The 22116-nt window shown below is 37.0% G+C and overlaps 3 protein-coding genes across 13 annotated transcripts in view; 2 read left to right on the forward strand and 1 right to left on the reverse strand.

The window, feature by feature from the left end:
* The first annotated feature begins 1935 nt into the window (after nt 1-1935).
* On the forward strand, nt 1936-5576 carry errfi1b (ERBB receptor feedback inhibitor 1b). Its single transcript, XM_078949523.1, has 4 exons — nt 1936-2118; nt 2261-2433; nt 2921-2994; nt 3568-5576. Exons 2-4 carry the CDS (start codon nt 2387-2389, stop codon nt 4569-4571), a joined length of 1125 nt encoding a protein of 374 aa, XP_078805649.1. The 5' UTR covers nt 1936-2118; nt 2261-2386; the 3' UTR covers nt 4572-5576.
* A 130-nt stretch (nt 5577-5706) lies between these two features.
* emc1 (ER membrane protein complex subunit 1) lies at nt 5707-15971 on the reverse strand. Its single transcript, XM_023956479.2, has 22 exons — nt 15788-15971; nt 15236-15363; nt 15088-15153; nt 14915-15008; nt 14707-14835; nt 14406-14532; nt 14177-14326; nt 13860-14027; nt 13185-13256; nt 12852-12950; nt 12629-12725; nt 11313-11429; nt 10218-10417; nt 9856-10005; nt 9586-9747; nt 9340-9459; nt 9111-9248; nt 8605-8778; nt 8279-8489; nt 8032-8116; nt 7822-7951; nt 5707-6533 (listed from the first exon to the last, which is right to left on the reverse strand). Exons 1-22 carry the CDS (start codon nt 15877-15879, stop codon nt 6354-6356), a joined length of 2889 nt encoding a protein of 962 aa, XP_023812247.1. The 5' UTR covers nt 15880-15971; the 3' UTR covers nt 5707-6353.
* Nucleotides 15972-16638: 667 nt separating this feature from the next.
* The window catches only part of ubr4 (ubiquitin protein ligase E3 component n-recognin 4), a 54363-nt gene continuing 48885 nt past the window's right edge, over nt 16639-22116 (forward strand). For all 11 annotated transcript variants that reach the window (XM_011476881.4, XM_011476886.4, XM_011476882.4 and 8 more), the window contains exons 1-7: nt 16639-16798; nt 20445-20542; nt 20628-20731; nt 20972-21101; nt 21344-21489; nt 21602-21701; nt 21891-22032. In XM_011476881.4, the coding sequence (XP_011475183.1) occupies nt 16674-16798; nt 20445-20542; nt 20628-20731; nt 20972-21101; nt 21344-21489; nt 21602-21701; nt 21891-22032 (845 nt within the window). In that variant the 5' untranslated portion in view covers nt 16639-16673. The remainder of the gene's footprint in view (nt 16799-20444; nt 20543-20627; nt 20732-20971; nt 21102-21343; nt 21490-21601; nt 21702-21890; nt 22033-22116) is intronic.

The following is a 22116-nucleotide window of genomic DNA, read 5'->3' on the forward strand; positions in this document are numbered from 1 at the left end:
GGATGAGTGACTGCACTAGTTTGACCACAAGAGGGCGCCAGAGCGACCCACATGCATTTAAATTGTTTACCTGGATGTTTGGGCAAAACTGCAGCTAAAGAGACACGTTTTACTCATAAATATCATTTATTTTTGTAGGTTCCTATACCATCTCTATACCATTAATAAAAAAATGAAAACTATAACAATATTAAATTAATATAAACATGTAGGAGCAGGGATGTTACAATGTAAACACTAAAATAACTCTAGTTATGTTGTTTTTAATCCAAATCTGGGGACTAACTTTTTACCGGGTTATTTTAACTGAGTAAATAATTGGATTAAAAGAAAACCACAATATCACAGAAAATTTGCATTGCTCCAAAAAGTATCAGATTACCATAATCGCAACAGGAATAACACCAAAAATGGGTTGAAGAAATAACCCAAGTGTTTTAAGAATGTATATTTGCTAGTTTTATATCCCTGTGAGGAAAAATTTTGATAATAGTAAATGCTAAAAATAATAAAATAACATTTGGTAAAATGTTACTAATTTCTTGGACACAGAACTAACTAAATCACCAATAAATGTAGCATTGCCCTTCAAAACTATAGACAAACATGTTTTGTAAGGAAAAAAGTAAGTAAAAAACAAAAAAGATTTTTTTTTATTCTTTCAAAATTAAATATAGATTTGGTCTAAGCGGTATTATTTTGTTTTAGTCATACTATTGTCTTGGTAAAATGTTTGTTTTGATAATCTCCATTTATAGGCATATATGGGTGTTTCTAAGTAAGTTGGAAAATGATTTATTTTTGTTTTGATTCTTGTCTCTTGTGGCCTACATTTTTTTTTCCACTAATACATCCTATCAAACTGTTACTAAAGGACAAATGTGATGTAAGCACTGCACTGTGTTTATCGAGCTTGTAACAGGATGGTCAGGGAAAAAACGGGGGGGGAAAAACGGACATTCTGGCTGCCAAGGACGGAACATTGAGGCTTCTGCACGAGCTAAATAAACAGTTTTTTTTATTTCCTCAAGCCGGAGTCTCATCCCTCCAACTGTGCAAATAGACAGTTTGTCTCGCACAGGATGTGTGGTACAGGGCGCCATCTTTGGCCTTGCCCGTCTGTTATATGGCAAAGCGCAAGCTCTAACCTTATGGGAGAGTTCAGTTGTATTTTCAGTTTCAGCCGTCACTGAGGCAGCACAAAGAGCTCTTTCATGGCTGAAAGTGCCTCCATTCATGGACACTGAGTAATTCCTGGTCAGATTCATAAGCGTATCTCATCGCCGAGGGTCACGGCTGGAAATGACATCACAGGCGGTTGATTTAAGGATGGCATAAATATTCAAATGCACACTTGAACCACCGTGTTGTTTGTCCTGGATTTGTCTTTGCAAGCACTGCATTGTTTGCTTCCCTCTTTAACCCATTATTGACATGAAACAAAGCAGGACTTTGAAGAATGAGATGGGTGGAATGATAAAATTGAGACCTCCTCTCGGCTGTTTAATTTATTTTTTATGCACTTTAGTATGACATTTCCTTTTAATATACATTTCATTTAGAACTATTTATTCCAGATTTCCAAGCTATGAAATGTGGTCAAATAATAAATCTTTTGTTTGCACAGTATGACTAACATTCAATCTAGAGCAACTTTAAATCAGAGGATTTCCTTATTAGTTTCAGTGACGTGCACCTTTTTCTTCCTGTGAAATGAACTGGCAGAAACAAAAGGACCACTATCTTATCTGAATCAAACGACTTTCCCTTCAAATGTGTGCGAGTGTGACGCGATTGTGCAATCTCAGTGGCGGTGTTGTCTCTGAGCTTTACAGGAATGCCGAACAATTTGCCCCTGCTGTGAGAGCTGGTACTGCCGGGTCCTCCCACATTGAACCCAAAAGCTTGTGCAAGAGCCTGGGACTACAAAGAGACACAGACTGTTGTGCAGCTGCTAGACCAGATTGAAGTAATTTTGCTGCAAGAAAAAAGGACATAGTGACTGTTCAATCAACATAAAAATGTTTTTGTTTTTTTGGAAGTAGCTTTTATTGAATTTTCTTCTTTGAGCTGAAATTCCATTTGTTTTTTCCCATTGTGGATGTCTAAATCAATTGGGTAAGTAATGTAAAACATAACAGTGGGGAAATTAGAGGTTTACTAATCACCAACACCCCCTAAAGACCGTCCTTTTTGGCTTCACAGTTGATATCCTGGGTCTCCAGTTTAAAGATAACTTCATGTTTTCTGTCTTCAACAGCTCGCTATCACCAGGAGTGAAAGAAACTGTGATGGATTTGAACGCTGCTCTCTCACGTTGGAACTCCAGATTAAAACTGGCAAGATCTCTGTTTGGTTTCTAAGAGCGTACATCTTCAGACCCAGCATGGATGAAAATCCGAACAACTTCTGGGGCCAGCACAACTTTGACAGGTACACAAACGACTAAAAACAGTGAAAAACAGCTTTTGATGTATTTCCCTCAATACAATTTGAGTCAATAATACAGGTAAAGATTAAAAGGTCTAAAACAAAATAGATTTGTCAGTAAAATGAGATTACAAACAGCATAAGTGGGTGGTTATACTTAGTTTGAAAAATTATTTTCAAACAACTTCATATTTCATTTCATTTTTTTTGTCCAAGCATGTAAAGGGGGCAGAAAAATAAGCGTTCTTCTTTTTGTTCCCTTTTCAGAGATAAGACCTTTTTTTTTCTACTTTTACGGAAATGAAAATAAATAAACAAGATTGCTGCTACACAACTGAAATGAAGAGTGAAGCGTAATGTGGAAAATACGTTTTCTGTTTTGCTAGTTGTGTAACACAGAATGACTTACTTCCAGGTTATGTGCAGAAATGATTGACATGAGCATGCCGCCCTCCTCTATAAAGATAACTAAACCTCTTTTTCACTCCAGGATGTGCCTGAGTGCTGACATGGAACAAAACCTGAGTGGGCTTCAACAACAGCAAACGCTCAAGGCCTTCAAACGTGAGTCTCTTAGATATGACTTTAGTCTCTTAGATATGACTTTTACATGTATGTCATTTTTATAGCCGTGGGAACATCGAGGAACCTTTTTATCATCTTGATGGGGCTACAGATGAAGATTTTAAATATTTGTGGGAAAAGCCTCTTGTTTAAGCAGGGAAATTTAATATTTTGAATGTACAGATCTTCAGTACATTCTTTATGACAGATGTTTAAGTTGAACATTTGTCATAAAGCAGCTGCAGAACAGAGCGTAGGTGAGTTTGGCATCAGAGCTGAGCTGTGTATCAACCTGAAGGAGGAGGGGAAGCTATCTCTGCCTGGTCGCCAGCTGTTCCTGCAGTCTGGGACACATCGGATGTTTCCACCAAGAAGGTTATGGGAAGCTCAGTTAAGATTATGGCCTGCCCTGCAGATAATGACAATTCCTGTGTTAATCAGGGTGTTGTGGCTGATGTTTGGTGAAGAAGGTGATAGGTGCCACAAATGTTTTCAGCACGTTTTTTTCTTCTTCTTGCTTCCTGGATTATACTATGTTTTAATGTGCAATTGTTTTATTTTTCTTTTCACCAGCCAATTTCACAGAGTCCCAGTCTCCGCTCTACTCTGACTTTTACCGGATAACATCAGAGGAGACGCTGCAGCTCAACGAGGGCGACCAGGTCGTCCCCGTATCCAGGAGACAGACGGGACCTGGGGGTCACCAGAAAGAGACAAAACCCCTCCCGCCTCTACCGGACCCAGAGGAGCTTCTGACAGATGAAGCATCTGAAAGTGAGGTGGAGTTCTTCACCAGTGATCGCCGGAAACTTATACCCAAAAGCTGCTCAAAGGCCATTTGCAGGGACAGAAGGAAAGACTCGGGTCAAGTGAATTTTGCCTACCAGGAGAGCTCACTGCAGGACCGGGCTGCCAGAATCAGATCAGTGGCCTTTTCGTGGCCGAGCAGAGAGGAGCCGTCAGAAAGCACAAAAGAAATCTTAGGAGCCAGCAACTGGTGCTTTGCTCTCCATAAAGAAAATGAGCAGCGTGAGGTTTCCGGCGTTGGATTCGAAGGCAAACAGGAACAGCCGTCCTCCAGGTTTCAGTTTTCCTGGTTAGATGTTCCAACACAAGCAGAACGCAGCTTCACAAGCTGCCCCACCGAGAAGCCGCAAATCCCTCCTCGAATCCCCATCCCGCCAAGACCCACAAAGAGTGCCAAAGAGGACAAGGCCCCCAAAATTCCTCCACGGGTGCCATTAGTCCCACCTTGCCCACCACGAACTCCAAGCCCCAAAAGACTGCCGATTTATATCAACGGCGTAATGCCTGTCACGCAAAGTTTTGCTGCTGACCCACATTATGTGAGCAAGGCACTACAGAGGCAGCAAAACGAGAGGCAGCAAAACGAGAGGCCACCACCTGTGGCGGATTTTTCTCCCTGCATTGTTCCGATTTTGAGGGACGGCAAAAAGGCCAGCGCCACGCACTACATCCTCCTGCCGTCAGGCCGCTCAGCACACTCGCACAGGCGAGACAGACTTCTGAGCGAGCCCAACGGCACAGGAGGCTCCTGCAGCTGGCAGAAAAGGTAGAGACCTCCAAGAGGAAACTGACTGACACCAAAGAGAAAAGAACACAGAGTCCTAAAGCATGTTTTCACAATTCATGTTGTTTTTTTTTAATGACTGATATTTTGCTTTATAGTGCCAAGTTTGTGACTGAAAACTCAAGTCAGTATTTATGATGTCCTATCTTTTTCAAGAAGCATTGCGACAAAGTGTTATAGTATTTTCAATAAAAGTAGAGAAACTTTTGTTTTAAATTTGGGTAACTGGTATTTTTAGTTAAAAAGGTTTGATTTAAGGTACAAGCTGGGATTGTGCCCATCGTTTCCAATTATAGTATTTTTGTTTTTATTTACATTAATGCAACTTTGAAAGTATTGGATTCTCACATTTTATGACAAAAATATGATTTAAATTACAACATAAACATAAATACTGCAAGATTAAGAGGCGGTTCTTCACCTGGTTTGGTTCATGCTTGTTAAAAAAGGTGGATTCTTTTTACCTCAGTGTTTTTGTCGTTTTTTGTATGTGCAAAAGTATATTTATTTAAACTTGTATTAGTGTAAGAATTGATTGATTTTATTCTGTGTATTTTTTTAAAAACCGCTTCCATGGAGCTAATAATCACCTACGGACCTGATTAAGTCATTTGAGCTAGTACTCGAATATTTTGATCAACATGAGGAACACGTCACTGGTTTTACAAAAGCAGTGTTATAAACACTCAAAGCCTGTTTTCATTTACTGTTAAAAATCTTAATTTTGCTCGCAAATTTAAGTTAAAAGCTGTCAAAGTAGTACAGTTATGGTGTTTTTTGTGTGTGAATGAAATGGAAAAACATGTTATGTTTACACTGCTGAAGTCCAGGCTTATGTTTACAACCTTTTGTTACACAGTCTTTGAAATATACATGAAGATTGTGCTTTTCATTATGCCCGAACGAAGACTTCAAAAAATCATTTGTCTGAAGTGGCTACTGTAAAAATGTTTTTGATCTATTTATAGAAATAAATAACTTATTCCTTTTACTCCTGGCATTATTTTTCCATCACAAAATGGGATAACACATGGAAGTTTTGATGTTAGTTACTTGAGAACTGCCACACATTTAAAGATTGTGGGATTTGCTTTTGGAAAAGTCAAAAATAAGACTGTAGCTCTGAAAAAAAAACTTTATTGATTTAAAACTGCAAAAAACAAACAGCTGCTTCTTGTTTTTTCATGTTGTAGAATGTGATGATTAACAGAGCCTATAGTAAGAAAATCAATGCTTTCTTCACCATGCTACATTTTCATTACGTGCTTCACAGATTATTTGCCATCGACCCAATGTGACAGAACTATTCAAATATAGTATTTATACAACTTATCACTCACATTTATTAAATTGTCTTATTTTAACTGTTAATTGCTTCAGATGTTATCAGAGGTTTTAAAATTTCCTTTAATCTTGGAAAAGTAAAAATAAGTTGTTTTTTTATCTATAAGAATTTATTTCTAAATTTCATAAATCAAATTTGTTTTTTTATATTTATATGTTAAAAATGATGTGGCACACAAGAAATTCAATTCTAAGTTCTTTTTTTTGCAAAATAAGTTAAAAAACAAAAAAAAACACACAAAAATTTTACTAATGCCTGCCATCTTTAACCTCCTCCCCTCCTGCCTCGCCGTTCTTTCTAAGCCTCATTAAACTTTGGCCTGTGCTGTTGTTGCAGGCGTGACCTCTGCAGGCTCATCTCCACGGACAGAGGTCCTTCTTGCAGCCATGGGGGGCTGTGAGGTGTGCAAATGGGTCGTTCACATTAACGCCAGGCCCGATTGAGCAGTTTGACTTCTGCCAGGCGTTTGCTGATCATCGTGGCAAAGAACAGGGCGAGGAGAACGCTGCTGATCAGCATGTAGTCATAGTCGTCTTTTAGCACATCAAACTGTTTGGAGGGGTACACTCGTGTCTGGTAGATGTCAAGACCGTATGCCACCACCTGTAAAAGGGAGAAAAAAAATAGTGTTCTCTTTAGGTTTGTTCTAGTTGAGGTGTGAGAATAATAACAATGACAAGAGTTTGTGTTCAAAAAGAAGGAAAGAACAAGCTGCAACCAAGAAAAGATTTTTTGAAACTGCAGGTCAGTCCTGAAGTTGACACCATTGACTGCATAAGAGAAAGGTGGCCTTAACCCAGCCTGTTTTCCAGCTCTCTTTGGACTACTTCATCCTGACAACATGAACCAGGTGTGTTCAGTAAGTAAATCAGGATGTGGAATTAATTGAGAATTACTAATCGGCAGTAAGCTGGCTGAGGACAAGGGTTGGCCAGCCCTGATATCAGAGAACTGGAGTGAGAGTGTGGCATCCCCCATGGAAAATGGCTTACTTCCAGCTCCAACAAAATCGCCATGTTGGAGCCAGATGACATCGGTAAGCAGTGATTGGTTCAAGTCGGTCCGAGTCAGCATTTCTATGGCAACCGCTCTCTCCAATCAGGAATCAGTTTGTTTAGCGGATATTTCTTAGACAAATTGTGTATTTTGTGGTAAATACCACAAATTTGGCACAGATGTGCCTAAGGATCCCCTCTTTGAGACAAGCATGTTAGCCTCGAAGAAAATCCAAAATGGCGGCCATTTGTAAAGAGCAACAGCATATACTCAATTGTTACAAAAATATTTAATGTTGCTCCAGTCTCAACAATATGGGCTGTTTGTGTACGAAATGCACTCTTGAAACTTAAGGGGTACGTACAGAAATACTACATTACATGTATATTGAATACATTTTTAAATCTTGGATTTTCTTGCGACAAACATTTTCTGAAAGAAGGGATTCTAAGGTACATACATGCCAAATTTGGTGCTTGTACCACAAATGTTTTTTTTTAATAACTGGCTCCACTAGTTGGAAGTTCACACTGCTACCACTTGAAAGCGAGCGCAATGAAAAGTTTCAAACTGTCAACGTTTGGGCCAGCGGGCCCCACATGCTTTAATTGAGGCAGCCGATTGGTCAGGTTCTAACTTTAATACAGAAAAAAATATAATGACAAAAAATTATGATTGGCAAGAACATGTGAAGAAAAGGTAGCAGAGCAAGAATGTTTAATCTGATAAATAGAATGACAGAGTAATGGCTGTTTATTTTTTTAATTGAGGTCGATGGGATTTTGGCTTCTTGAAGCCAGAGAGTTCTTCCTGTTTGGAATGCGAGGGGGGAGGAGTCAATGAGTTTAGTTCTCGTCAATACAGTCAATGGTCAACCCCCAAACACTGAACTCACCAGGCAGGTTGACTCTAGTCCAGAGGGAGCGGTGTAAATGCCTCTCACTCGCGATATTGTCTGATTGTAGTTGATGAACCACTCCGTACGGATCATCAGCTCTGGAGCGTACGGGATCAGGTTTTCCTCACTGGAAATGAAGTGAACAGGTCAGACAAGGATGAACTGTGTGTGCGTTTGTGGTACATCAAGCTTGACTGAAAGTCTTACCGGCTTTGCTCCGATGCCATTTCTGGCCTGCGTGGGTCGAGGAACATTTTTGGCAGAGACACAATCCCTCCAGAAGGTAAACCAACTATGACAAAACCAGTGAAAGGAACTTGTTACAACTGGAGGGAAACATAAATTCCAAATTTTCTTTTTATTTATGGGTTTTACTTTAGAGACCTTCACTTAATAACAACTGGACCATTTTCAGGGGAATTCAGAGACTTCACCATAAGCAGTGGGAGCTTACTGAGGAGATGGCGACTTGTGATGCCTTTCTCAGTCAGGGTGGCCTCCATTGTAGAGATGGAAGAGGGGAAAATGTAGGACTGCTGAAGCACCTGAGGAACAAGTGGCCGGTCGAGTGAGCTGAACGCAGTGCTGTTGTAGAGCTCCATTCCTTCATAGAGTTCAATCACAGAGAACTCGTTCCTGCGGGATTTGGTGCTCCAATATTCATACTGTGGAGACAATCTCAGTAAGTCCATGTCTTCTCCTCTACAGTTCAAAACACTTTTTGATGATGAAACAGAGATTGTGATTTATTCTGCTCTTGGTAATATCAGCCGGACTTACCACAACCCAGTTTTCCGAATGCACAACATGCACCGGTCCTCTGGCTTTTCGCTGAACAGCCTCATGGATGATGCGACCAGTTACGCCATCAATCAGCATGATCCCCACAAAGCTGCGCTCCTGATGCAAATCTGTACTCTCAGTCACCACGGCCAGTAGATTAGGGTTCAGGTACTAAAAGCAGATAAATATTTAACATCTTTTAAAAAAGCAGATATCAAGCATTTATGACACCTGAAGATCCCTGACAGTCATTACTAAGGTGATCATAATAGAAATCAGACTAAGGATTTGACAAATGTATAGACCCTACGGGTTAATTTTGAGTCATTCTTTAGAGATGAGAACCTAAAAGATTTCCTTATTTTTACTTTTTAAAAAAAAAAATTCTACGAAGCTCATCTAAAAAGATGTTACCAACATCATCATTCCTCTGTAATAGGATGCAGAGTAAAACATGGGCCATAAAATCCTGCACACATAAAAACAAAGGGAGGTTTCTGTACCTTGTAGAGGACACTTCGATCTCCCATCACTCTTCCCTGAGAATGCACATGCTCGTTCGGCCTTTTCCCTTTGACAGAAACAATCTTCTGTATCTCTGTTGGAAGGATGACCTCCCAGATCTGCTCAGTTGACAGGTCCTGAAAATAGAAAATCACACACACAATTATGAATTAGTATTCTCTTGTGACTAATTGTGTGGGAAAATAGAGAAATACACGTTTGACTCACTGTTCTTAGCCTGTAACCTGAAAGTCTTCCTTGACTGGAGTCAACAAGAAAAAAGAATATAGTAGGGGCCATCTCCTGGAGCTGCTGCAGCACGTACTTGGTGGATGGGAAGGCAGACACCTGAAGTACCACAGCAACAAACAGGGCGAAAAACAATTGATTTGAGGGTATAAGACAAGTAAGAAAATAACAAAAAGTTGGAAGACATTATTAATCTGGTTTCCCAAGAAAACTGCAGTTACTGACCTTGTACTGGTCATCAATGAGAAGCAAGACTTTAGCATAATCCTGGTCCATGAACGGCAGCATGAGTGACTGAAGTATGGGCTGAGGTAGAGCAGGTGGAGTGACATGACTCATCTTTCCAAATATTGGGTTAAACACATGCAGTGAGGCCAGGCCTGTGTCCTTAAAAAGTGAAGCGCACGCACAGAAAAAGAAGAATAAAACTCAAAAAGTTAAAAATGTACAAGCAGGGGAGAACAATCAAAGAAGGCCAGCTGCTGTGTAAAATACCTTGTCTTTGATTAGCAGAGTGCATTGTGGGGGATGAGGGAAGTGTGCAGTGGTCCGTTGCACCATTAGTTTGAAGCCAGCGTTGGACGGGATGTTTTCAAGGTAATGTTTCCATAAAATTCCTCCAGTCTTGCTGTCAATCCCAAAGAGCTTACAAATAAACAACATAATTATAAATAATAATAATAATAATCCAATGATTTAACAATGATTTGAATGGATTTTATAGTGTTTCCCTTCACTTTAGCCTTGCCTGAGCTCAGACTAAATAAAAAAGATCTAGGTAGTTTGACCAGAGTCTTTCACCACAGTAAAAAAACAGCATAGAATGATTGAGTCAGTTTGAAAACTTTGGCTTCTACCTTCCCAGACGCTGTAACCATAACCATCATCTTCTGCAAGTTGAACTCATCTCTGGACAAGTTCTCCATGCTGATGTCGTTTTTGACTTGACTGCGGGGCTTGCGGGCATCGTAGAACAGCTTCCAGAGGTGAGCGATCCATGCCTGTAGCAGGATGAGCTGAGAGGAGAGCCTCTTAAACACCATGGACATCAACCCATCTGGACAAACAACAGAAGGAGCACAAATGTCATTCAGCGGGAACGTCTGTGGCACAGTTCAGAAACATGGAATACAGCAAACAGACAAGAAAATCACAAGACAAGAAAGGCTCTGCTTGTGTTCACAACACAAGCTCAGTCCATGTTAGGAAAGGTTTCTGTCAAGCAAAAGTGATGGGACATCACAACAGGCAGTTTGATTTCAGAGAACTACTTTACCTTGAATGGCTGAATCCGTTTGCAGCAATGAAAACAGAACGAAATTAGAAGATAATGAAACTTTCAAAAACCACTTTGATTCATTTACCAAAGACACCCAATATTGGCTTGCAGTAATATTTCAGAAAACTTAACTGATAAATGACGCAATTAAATCATTTTTTTCCTTCTTAAAAACCTGCACTGCAAAAAACTTAATCTTGATAAAGTAGTAGTAGTTTCCATGTTTCAAGGAAAAATGTCTTATTTTCTGTCTTACAAGAAAAATAATCTCAATAAAAGCTTTTCAACAACAATCTTAGTTTAAGAAAATATGTTTTAGTAACTGGAATTTTTTTCTTAAAAAAGTGGAATTCTTGGTAAGACAGAAAAAAATAATGTAAGAATGTTTGACATATTTCTAGGATTTCTTTTGTAGTATTAGACTTGTGAAATACACTAAAGTTAACCCCTTAATGCCTGACTTTATTTCCAACTATAAAAAGAAAATATTCTTCCACATTTTTTCCTGTTCTTGTGATGCTAAATTAAGGGAAGCCTTAAAATAAAGGGTGTGCTGAGAATTAACAACATACGGCATAAAGTGGTTAAAAGACAGCAAACGCTAAATGTGGAAACAATAACTAAACCGTGTGACATCATAAGGATAAAGAGTAAGCTTTGGTTAGACATTTACCGGTCTTTTTGCCAAACTCTCCCTCCAGTTCTGCCTGCGTTCCAGTGAGGGGCAAATCCACCATTTCCATGGTCAACACGTCTGATAGGGCCTCCTCTCTGGTCCACAATACACGCCCTGAAAGAACACTTATTATTGTTCTGCAACTGACCATTACAACTTTCCACACTCTGCAAGAAAAATCTGCTTTTTGTTATCACTTCTTAGCAACAACACACTGATGGCATTTCCTATACATTTCCTATTTTCATGAGGGTGGGAAGGATACAGCTTTGAATACATCATGAAACCTGAATCTGTATTTAACAAAAAGGCTTGATGTCAGCTGCACATCTGATGACTCAGAGGTGGTATCAGTGAAAATGTAAAACCAAGGCAAAACTTTGCTCTTCGGAAAGAGATAATGAATAGCAGCAGACATCATAACATCCGAGAGACTTCCACTGACAAAAACTCTCATGTAATGTAACTCTATAAACAATCACTGAGCTAGTTTCTTCAAGGAAACAACAGTTTTTAACAAAGCAGTTTAAAACATCAGATTAGCTTGTGAAAAGCTGTGATTAAAACAGCAGGGCACTACTTTGGTGCCGCACCATGGCAGAAATGACACCAAAAATGTGCGTTGGTGTTAATTATCCATGCCCTGCCTCATCAATCTACTTGAAAAGGGAAACAATACAAAAATAAAACGAGACAAAACTGAATCCAAAAAGATTCTAGCTATGCACAAGACAGCAAAACCTATGTGTAAGGCTAGATTAATGCCACAAGGTTAGGCTCATTGCACGATTGAGTCGTCCTAACACACTTCCACGAGTGGGTAGCTCCTATTTAACTGACTTGAAGAAATTAGTACATTTTGTTCAGGATTTAACTTTGATTCCACATTTATTTGTTGGAAATTCTGATAAACACCAACCTAATCAACTGTCAAGTTAAGTGTAATAAAGTAATTTTTTTGTAGAAGTGTTGCACAAAACCCCAAATCCCAGAACTATTTCTGCTATTACATTTGTTTCATACAGTATACGAAAAGTATGACTAAATGTATGCTTTTATAAAAAACTGTTAATGTGTTTTAACTGTTTATTGATGAGTCCAACAACACATTTTTTCAGCCAGCACAACATGAAATATCATTAAAAAACTTTTTTTTTAATGAATAGATGCTGTGTCATCATGATGCTCTGAAAATCCAAATTTATCAGTTTGTGTCTTTGTGTTGCTAAATGTCATTGAAAACATAAAGTAGAAACAAATCCAAAACATTCTTTGATATTTGGTGTCATCTTTGTCTTAGCTTTTCTTTATACCTGGCTGCTGTATGAAAGTAAGCGCGTGGTCTTTGGTCTGCACCATCACTCTGTAGCCAACAGAATCATCTTTCTTCAGAAACGCTTGAATATTCAGCTGAAAAACAGAAATAAAACAAATGGACTGATTAATTTATCCGGTATTTTAATCTAAATGTTACTGCTAATTTTAAAAATCTATGATAAGGCCACGGCAGAAAACAATTTGGACCTACAGACTCACCCTCTCTGGTTTCCCACCATTAGGATCCATGGTAAAAATCAATGTGGTGTCAAGAAGTCTGCGCCCAGTTTCAGCATTATAGAGGTTAATAGTGGAGGCCTGTGTGGCAGGAGCAACATAATATAGCACATTAAAAACAATACCTCAACAGCACTTACATAAAATTACCGTACTCCTGACTGTACCTGTTCTCAGTTTCAACACAAAAAAATAATATGATGTAAAAAGTCTTACAGATTTTTTCATCCCACCAGTTTAATGATTTTTAGGTTCCATATTTGAGTCCCAAAATCCAGTAATGAACATTTAAGCTCTAAATTGTCATGAACTTACAGTTTTATTCTTCGGTGACATGACAGCAGCAACAGTCTTTTCTCCAGTCGTTGCAAACGAAACAAGCAGGGCCTAAAAATAAAGATAAATATGAAGCTGATTACAGAAATTGCAACTTTAAACTTAAACTTACAGGGGGATGACTTCAGTTAGTAATTTTACATGACTACCTTGGTCATAAGAGGACCAGTCAAGCGTAGTCATATAACACACTATTCGTTAAAATGATATTTAAACCAGGAAAGAAAAAATATTTAAACAATTTGAACTAAAAAGCATTGCATCCTGCAGTTAAGAGCACAATGTGTCCTCAAAGCTTAGTAGTGCACATTTATGGTCGACTATTACACAGTAAATAGAAACTTTTATTTCACCAGGCAAAACATTAAGAACAATTTCTTATTTACAATGTGGTGCACAGTGCAGAATGGGATGTCATTTTCCAAAGGCTATCATTTTTCTGGTTCAATTATAGATGGTTGCTCTTCAAATGAAAGCATTTTAAGAGCAACCCCAAAGTCTTACTCCCTTTAAATTGTTTTATTGTTTAAAATGTCATTTTTCAAGAAAGCAAGCTTAAAAAGGGTTAAAGTACTGGAGTCGAGGTGAATAGCACACATTCTGCAATCTCAAAGTCAAAATAGAAAAGTGCTGTTTGGAGAAAGCGTTACATACTGGTTTGAAATCCCTCAACATCACTATCTGCCCACTGTTGAACTGGAGAAGAACATAGCGATCAGGTCCAAGCTGAAGAAAAAACTCTGACAGTGGCTGCTTAGCCGGGTTAGGCTGGTGTGACACTAAAGATGGACGAAAGTCCGGGTCTACTTCAAGTTCCAGAGACTGAGGAAAGACAAACAAAACAAATGCCAAATTTCACATGGAGAATATGATTGTCTTAAAGTGTGAAATTTCTTGTAAGTGAGATTAAATGATGAAAAAGAGCAATGGACAGTAATTCCACAAAGCAGAAATATGTATACATTTTTTACCTGTAAGGGAATCTGGTTCATTTGTAACTGCAAGGTTAAGTCAAGTGTGTAAAGGGACATCGTCGTAGAATCTACACAGATCAACATCTCTTGGTCAACTATTTGACAGCTTTCTGGTATACTGGACAGCCAAGGAGCTTCAACTGAGCTCTGCAACCAAAACAAGTATTAGGTAAAAACAATGGGTGGCTTGTTTTACTTATATTAATTTCAACTTTATGCATCATACCTGCTTAAGTATCTCTCCATCATCCACACTAAAAGCAACAACAGCAATGTGGGAATGCGGAACAACTCCCAATACATAAACTTCCCCATTTCCACCCGAGTATACCGTTTGGTAATCCACAGTATCACTGTCAAGATAAAAACACAGGTGGTTACAAAACAGTTTCAATGCTCATAATGTGCAGTATTTAAAGAATGTGTGTTTCTATAACATAAAGATACATAAAAGTTTTATTCATGTCACTGACAATACGATTGTATGGAAGCAAATTTTGCCGATTGGTAAGTTTATCATATTTTACCTGTCTGGAAGGTTCTCAATCCACTTTTGATGACCATTAGACAAGTAATGAAGAGAGATGGCAGTTTTCTTCAGAACAGCAACATTTTTAACTGTTCCTTGCTGTCCTACTAAACGAGTGGACTGAAAGCTTAAAATAGAATAAAAAATAAAAAAAGGTTCAAAGTATATAATACAATAACTGCACAGACTGTCAATGAAATACTCACCTGCCGGAGTCAAGCACAACCTCCCAGTTTAAACCACCAATATTGGTCTCCCAGGAACGCAGGACGCGGCCATTGCCTACCACTAAAACAGAGTCTAGGAAGGAACCAAAAAACTGTTAGAAACATTTTTAAAGATCATAGACACTAAAATCTCTGAAATAGAACTTCTTTACCTTGCCCATTTTGCAGAAAAGCATCAATATTTCCCTCTGGGCCAGTCTTGTCCACATGCCGCCACACTGTAATAGTAATTTGTCTTTCCATTCAGCATGTCAGTTTTGATCATGGGCTTAATCAATTTCAGACTAGTAAAATACTCACAGACTTCCCCTGTCCTGGTATTAAGTGCAGCAAAAACATTACTCTCCGTTGCTAGTAGAACTTTTTTGGATGACTGCATATGTGCATCAAAATGACAAAAACGAACCTTGCCTACATACTGCTGCCTCCTGTGCAACACAAGAATAAGATATTAAAAATTAAATCTTCAACAAGATGAGTTTTCTCAGGCTAAATGCCACATAAGAACTAATGAATATGAATGCAACCTTGACTGACAAAGTGTCCTTGGCACCACTTTCGTGGTTCTATTACTTTTTCCATTGCCATGGTCAGATACTTTAAAACATACATCACTTTTGCTAGGCTATTAGGTGTGTCTATTTAAACAAGACAATAAATCAGCTACAGAAATACAATAATCTTAAAACAAGGAATTAAAGCATCCTTTTGAGGAGTTAATCCCACACCGAGCCGCAGCAGCAATGCCTGACAGATGTTAGCATTAGCATTGGCACATAAAAGCAGAAAATCGAAGCGAACATTTTAACAGATTATTACAAATACTTATTTTGAAGTATTAACTTATTTTACCAATCAAATTTTCCAACTTGATCCTCAAACACGGCATAAACAGTGCCACAAAAAAGTATACATTTAAGCAACAACAAAATTAGCTTTGCCATTGCAGCAGCAGTTTGAGTGCGCTTCCGCAAGAAAAGGAAGTAAGTTGTTGTCACTTCCGTTTTTTCTTTGACTTTCAAACAAATGGCTGCCATCTACAGGCATCTTTATTATTATTATTATTATTATTATTATTATTATTATTATTATTATTATTATTATTATTATTATTATTATTATTATTATTATTATTATCATTAGTAGTAGTAGTAGTAGTAGTAGTAGTATAATCATTATTAAATGACCATGCTTAATTACATACCTGAAAAGTAAAATATTTAATCGAGTTAAATATTAATATTGTAATTAATAGTAATACAATATATATTGTTTTTTCAAAATGTTGAATGTGAGATTTATTAATCATTGTTATATAAATTCTACTTTAAAATAAAAAAAACAACATCCAATCTATTGTGTGTGAAATCTAAAAACCATGAAATCCCAACGAATAAAAATTATAAATAAACTAAAATATAAGGGAACCTATGATTAGTATCTGTTATGCGTACACTATGAATTTTTTGGCAAGCAGTAAATAAAATTGAATAAAAGTTCTTCATATCTCTAGGGTGTTTTACACAAACATAGCAAAAAAAAATTACCTCTTAAATGTTTACAAAAAATTACTTTACTATTATGAGAGATTTACATGATACTTTTCTTTAAAAAACAAACAAACAAAAAAAAACATCAATATTTTTTGAGGAGGTTCTTTCAGATTGTGTTGAGCGCCCCCTGTAATTTACTTTCACACCTCTTTCCGCCACAGCTAGCTTTTCTATGATATTTCAAGATGGCGTCAAGCGGAGGCGATGGGGAACACGAATGGACAGCGGCAGTACGACCGCTGTTATCAGCTTCGTATACTGCTTTTGAAACAAAGGAGCTTCCTCAGCTTATTGGCTCTATAATTAACAGGTACCTGTTTACATGTCAGAAAATAAAAATGTCCTGTTTGTCCCTAACCTCCCCAATACTATCCAGACCTAGCTGTCTTGCTAACTTAGCTTAACTGACAGTGTAGTTCTATGGGAAACAACACTGAGCTAACGTTAGCAGCTAGTAGTCCACTCGCCGAAACTTGCACTGTGATCGAGTTCGTTTCAGACTGTAGCAAGTATGCTAACTTTTTAATGTTGTCATGGGTTGCATAACTATTCACTTTATATGTCTTAACAAGACCCAGGGACCTTTCGCAATCTGAATGATTTTTAAAAATAACCCAGCTGCTTTATAAACGTTTTATGATGTGGCTGTTGGGTGGTTTAAAAAAATTGCTTCATCATTAGCTAGCTAACTCCAGTATTAGCTAACCATGGGCCCTCACATACGTAGCTCTAAAATTGGCCAATCAGGGATAGATTTACTTGTTAAAGCTCAAATACATTCGGTTTGTGCACCGAACTTGCTAAATTGAGTTAACGTTGTGACTGTCATGCGTGAAATAAGCATTAGCTGATGGTTAAAAGTTAGAACCCCGATCGTTGCATGGTTATGTTTGGGTTAAGTAGGCGTGGACCTAACTTCTTACTTAATTTTAGTCAGTGATCAATTTGTAGGTTATCACACAACAAATATCTTAGCTTTGCTGGATCTTAATTGCTGTTCGGTTTATAGTACTTAAAACGATATTCAAGTAGTTACTTGATACCCAAATCGTCTGGGCTAATGACACCCAGTGGAGAGCTTCCCATAATGATTACGTTTAAGTTTCATTTTCCTTTGAAACATGCTGCCAACAAATGGCAAGATTTGAACAAATGGTTTACTTCATTAAGCTTACATTTATCATTTATTTTTATCTACTTTCTTTATCTTCGATTACAGAAACAGAACCCTTATCTTAAGACATGTTTGTCTTCCTCTTTAGTTAGGAAAAGCAATCAAGCCTGTTTGTGTAAAGCCTCAGGTGATTATGCAGTATGAAGTTAAATGGAACTAAATCGAGCTGTACTTAAAGAGACTTTTAAAGTCTTTTCTTTAAAGCATCATCCTTATAAGACTTGAAACATCATAACAATGTTTCAATTATGATGGAAACAATAAAAAAATGTAATATAAGTAAACCTCACTTTGAATTTTGCTCCAGGTTTGCTTTAATTACAGAAATGCTACATATTAATTTGAATGCTCACAGTTAATGTGTTTGTTGACAAACAAGCTAGTCTTTTTTATTATGTGATAACTATAAATTGGTTTAAGTGGATACACATTTAAATGTGAATTTTTATCTGCTAAGTTCTTTAAACTAAATAAACTTAGAAGAAAAACAAGCTGAGCTTCTTGTTAGCTTGCAAGTTAAATTGTGAGTCTGCAGCCTGCTATGTTTTTGGTTGCTGTTTTCATGCAGTGGATAGAACTGATGAATGTCTTTTATTGATGGGTTAAAACTTATTTTTAGATCTAGCTTTACAGTATGTCAAGGAAAAAATGTTAGTTCTGAAGATTTTTGTGAAAGAAAGAAAAGCTTGACAACAAGTATGACTCTCACATTTCATGCTTGTTTAACTTGGTGAAGTAACCCACGCTATAAACGGATCTTTATTGATTTTCTTTCATAATTTAACAAATTTAACTTTTGGCTTAAAAGAGATTGAATGTGGTAGCCATAGCAGAAAAAATGTATTCTTAATTGTTTAATGAAGTACTCGTAATACTGGTAATTCTCATCATCCTCACAAATTTCAAGTTAAAAATGCTGTTATGTGACCTTATGTGACTGCATTTGTGATGAAGAAACATATGTCTTTCAGTGTTATTTAGGTGTAAATCTATCTATAAGCTGTAGCTGTTCTTCTGATCAATAGGTCAGAAGTTTAAAGTCTCTTCAACTGTTAAAGACTCTTTATGCTCCTCCTTTTTTTGAGTGTGATGTTTGGGTAGCTTTGGGTCTCTAAAATAGGCCATATTTTATATAAAAATGCAATTTAAATGGGGTTACAGAGGCATAAAAGATGGTGGCCTTACTCAGAACAGCAGTAAATAATGCTAAGACAAGGTCAGGAGAAAATATGCTGGTAAACGGTTTCAAGATCAGCAGTGATGAATGTTCTGGTTTTAGTCGAAACTTTGGCATCGGGGTTCACTTCTCTAACAATAGTTCTTAAGACAAAGGTATGATTTAGTTTTGTCTTGAAGGAAAAAGGTTAAATTAAAGTGTGTATATATATATATATATATATATATATATATATATATATAAATAATATCAGTTAGGGCTGCACGATATGAGGAAAACTTGCGATATGCGATATTGGTGATTAATATTGCGATAACGATATAATTTGTGGTATATAAACAAATAGCAAAACAACCAAAAACATAATTTCCATTTCACTGCAACAGTTTAAAAATTATACTCCAAATGACCCTTGTCGAAGTAGGAGGCAAACATCAAACATAAAAGGGCTCATCTGATTGATCAACAACGTAAACGGGTCCTTCCGATTGGTTAAATGCATAAAGGGATTTATTTCATTTGATCAATATTTCAAGCTGCCATGAGTTTGTTTTAGCACATTTAAGGTAACCATTTATTGCGATTTTTGACATATTTTGCGGTATGCATATTGCACAGCTTGATGTTGCGATAACGATAAATTTGCGGTATATTGTGCAGGCCTAATATCAGTCTTTATTTTGATAATGCAATGTTGATACGTTACATCCATAAATTGACTTTTCTAATTAGTTTCTACCTCTCAGGAAAATATCATTTCTACTTCTCAGGAAAATATAATATAATTTAGAAAATTTTCATTTTCTAAATTATATTAACATATTTCATCATTTAAAATCACTTATTTTGGCAAAAGGTTTTATTTAATAACTAAAGCGATTTTGTTTTATAATGAAAGTTTGACAAATGAACCAATATTGAAGTAAATCCTATTGAATTAGACATTTTAAAATGGTGAATTAAATCAATGTAATTCAGTAATTCGATGATGATACTCGTCTTTTACTAAATGATCGCATTTAATTGACCCAGACCCATTCACAATGCATATTAAAATGATAAAATCGTCAAGTTAAGCATGACTTCATTCAAATGGAATTGTTCCTTTAGGAACAAAAGTGGTTTATTGAATTTATTATTATTATTATTATTCTTTTTTTACTTTTTCTTCCAACACAACTTTAAGAAAAGCTATTGTGTGAAAATTAACTGTGTTACATGAAAGAAAGTTGGTTTTGTAGAGTTTAATGTACAGATTACAATAGGAGTTAAAATGATGAATTTATTTTTTCAATAACATTCCCCTCTGAAAACAGGTTTGCCATCAGTGTGGGTTATATTTCTAAATTGTAACTACATGTCTATATCTACCTAGGGACTGCAGATGAAAAATAGCCCATTGGATAACTCTGGCATATAGGCAGGAATGTTTATTAATATGCGCTGTCCCTGTATCGAATAAAAACATTTTTTCGTCATTTCATGTGGTTAGTACAGCAGATACTGATCAAACTTGAAGTACTGCGTTTGTTTCAGTGTTTTTTTTTTTTTAAGATGCAGTTCACATTTGAGCCTTCAAACTTATGTTTCTTTTTTCCTTTGCAGTGAATCAGACATTCTTCACCACGACAAACAATATGAGCCTTTCTACTCCTCGTTTGTGGCTCTTTCTGCACATTACATCACCACAGTTTGTGGACAAAGTATGTGTCATTATTTCCTTATTTTCAAAAAATGTGTACAAACAACACTGCAACAAACATTGTGTTTTTCTCTTTTCTTTCTTAGTACCAAGGAATCAGTTGTTATCAGTTGCTGCAGCATGCAAAGTATTGATTGAATTTTCATTGCTTCGCCTTGAGAATCCAGATGAAGCATGTGCGGTATCACAGGTGAGAAGAGCCACAGCTAGAACATTACATTACTAAAGAATTAAAATACCTCAAATATTTTATATTAATAGATATAATATTAAGAGTCACTCTTTATTCAGTCTTATTTTCTGTCATGTCGACAAAGATTTGTATATTTGTTGGCTAACCTGATTTTTTTTTTAACTTGTTCTGTGTTTCTGTTCATGAACTAACATTATAAATTTCTTTTTGTGGTCCTTTCTTTGTCTTTTTCTGTAGAAACACCTGATTCTTCTAATAAAAGGCCTTTGCACTGGCTGCAGCAGACTAGATCGGACAGAAATCATTACCTTCACCGCTATGATGAAGTCTGCCAAGTTGCCTCAAACTATCAAGACTCTCTCAGATGGTATGTGCCTCAAAAATGATGTGCTAAAGTCAATTGGTTCTTCAGTAACAAAAATAAAAGATGTCTGTTGGTAAAAAGTGAATAAGTTATCAAAAGAATAAAAGATACCTAGAGTATTTAGTTCCTAAATGGATTGCAATGTCTTCAAAACTGTGTGACTGCACAGAAACACAGGATTACCAGAAGATGAAAAAAAAGGTTATGCTAAACTAGCTTCACTATGCAACTTATTGTTTTCACAGTGGAAGATCAGAAGGACCTGCCCAGTGCTGTGAACCCAGAGCTGCGACATAAAGAAGTTCAAATGAACTTCTTTAACCAACTGACTTCAATTTTTAACCCTGACCTTACCTCCATCTTAGCATCCCCTTCATCAGCACACATGCAGGTGACTGGTCCATCTTCACTGGGTTACAGCTGAGATCAAATCATGTTAAATGAAATCCCGCCTAATGTTTTTAAACTGTATTACGATGTTGTTTTGTGTTGTCCATTTTTAGGCTGAGAGTGATGGTGTTGACCAAACCACAGATCAAGCTGTGCAGGCCAAAATGAAAAATGCCTTTGTCTCTCAGAATGTGTCAAGCCTTCAGGAACTCGGTGAGTAAGGATTTCTCTGTCACAGGTGATTTGTTGACCTGAATCTTTAAGCTTTTTCCAACAATCCTTCAGAAGTCTTTATTTTTGCAGACGTCTTTATGGAAAAGTATTATTTTTCCGTAAGCGAGTGTTCTTTTTGGAATTTTTGCTAATCTTTTTCCCGTTTTTTTCTTTCTTTCATGTTTTTAGGTGGGTCTGAGAAGTTACTACGAGTGTGCCTCAACCTGCCCTACTTCCTACGTTACATCAACCGGTTTCAAGATGCTGTCTCAGCCAACTCTTTCTTTATCATGCCCGCCACAGTGGCGGATGCCACTGCTGTCCGCAATGGGTATTTAAACATTTTCTTTCATATTTGGTGATTAGCATAGTTGCTCTGTTCTTTTCTACTGAAGAATCAAGTCTATTACCTGCT

The sequence above is a fragment of the Oryzias latipes genome, chromosome 7 (genome assembly GCF_053564925.1).
Source record: "Oryzias latipes strain Hd-rR chromosome 7, Olatipes_Hd-rR_3.1".
Taxonomy (NCBI): Eukaryota; Metazoa; Chordata; class Actinopteri; order Beloniformes; family Adrianichthyidae; genus Oryzias; species Oryzias latipes.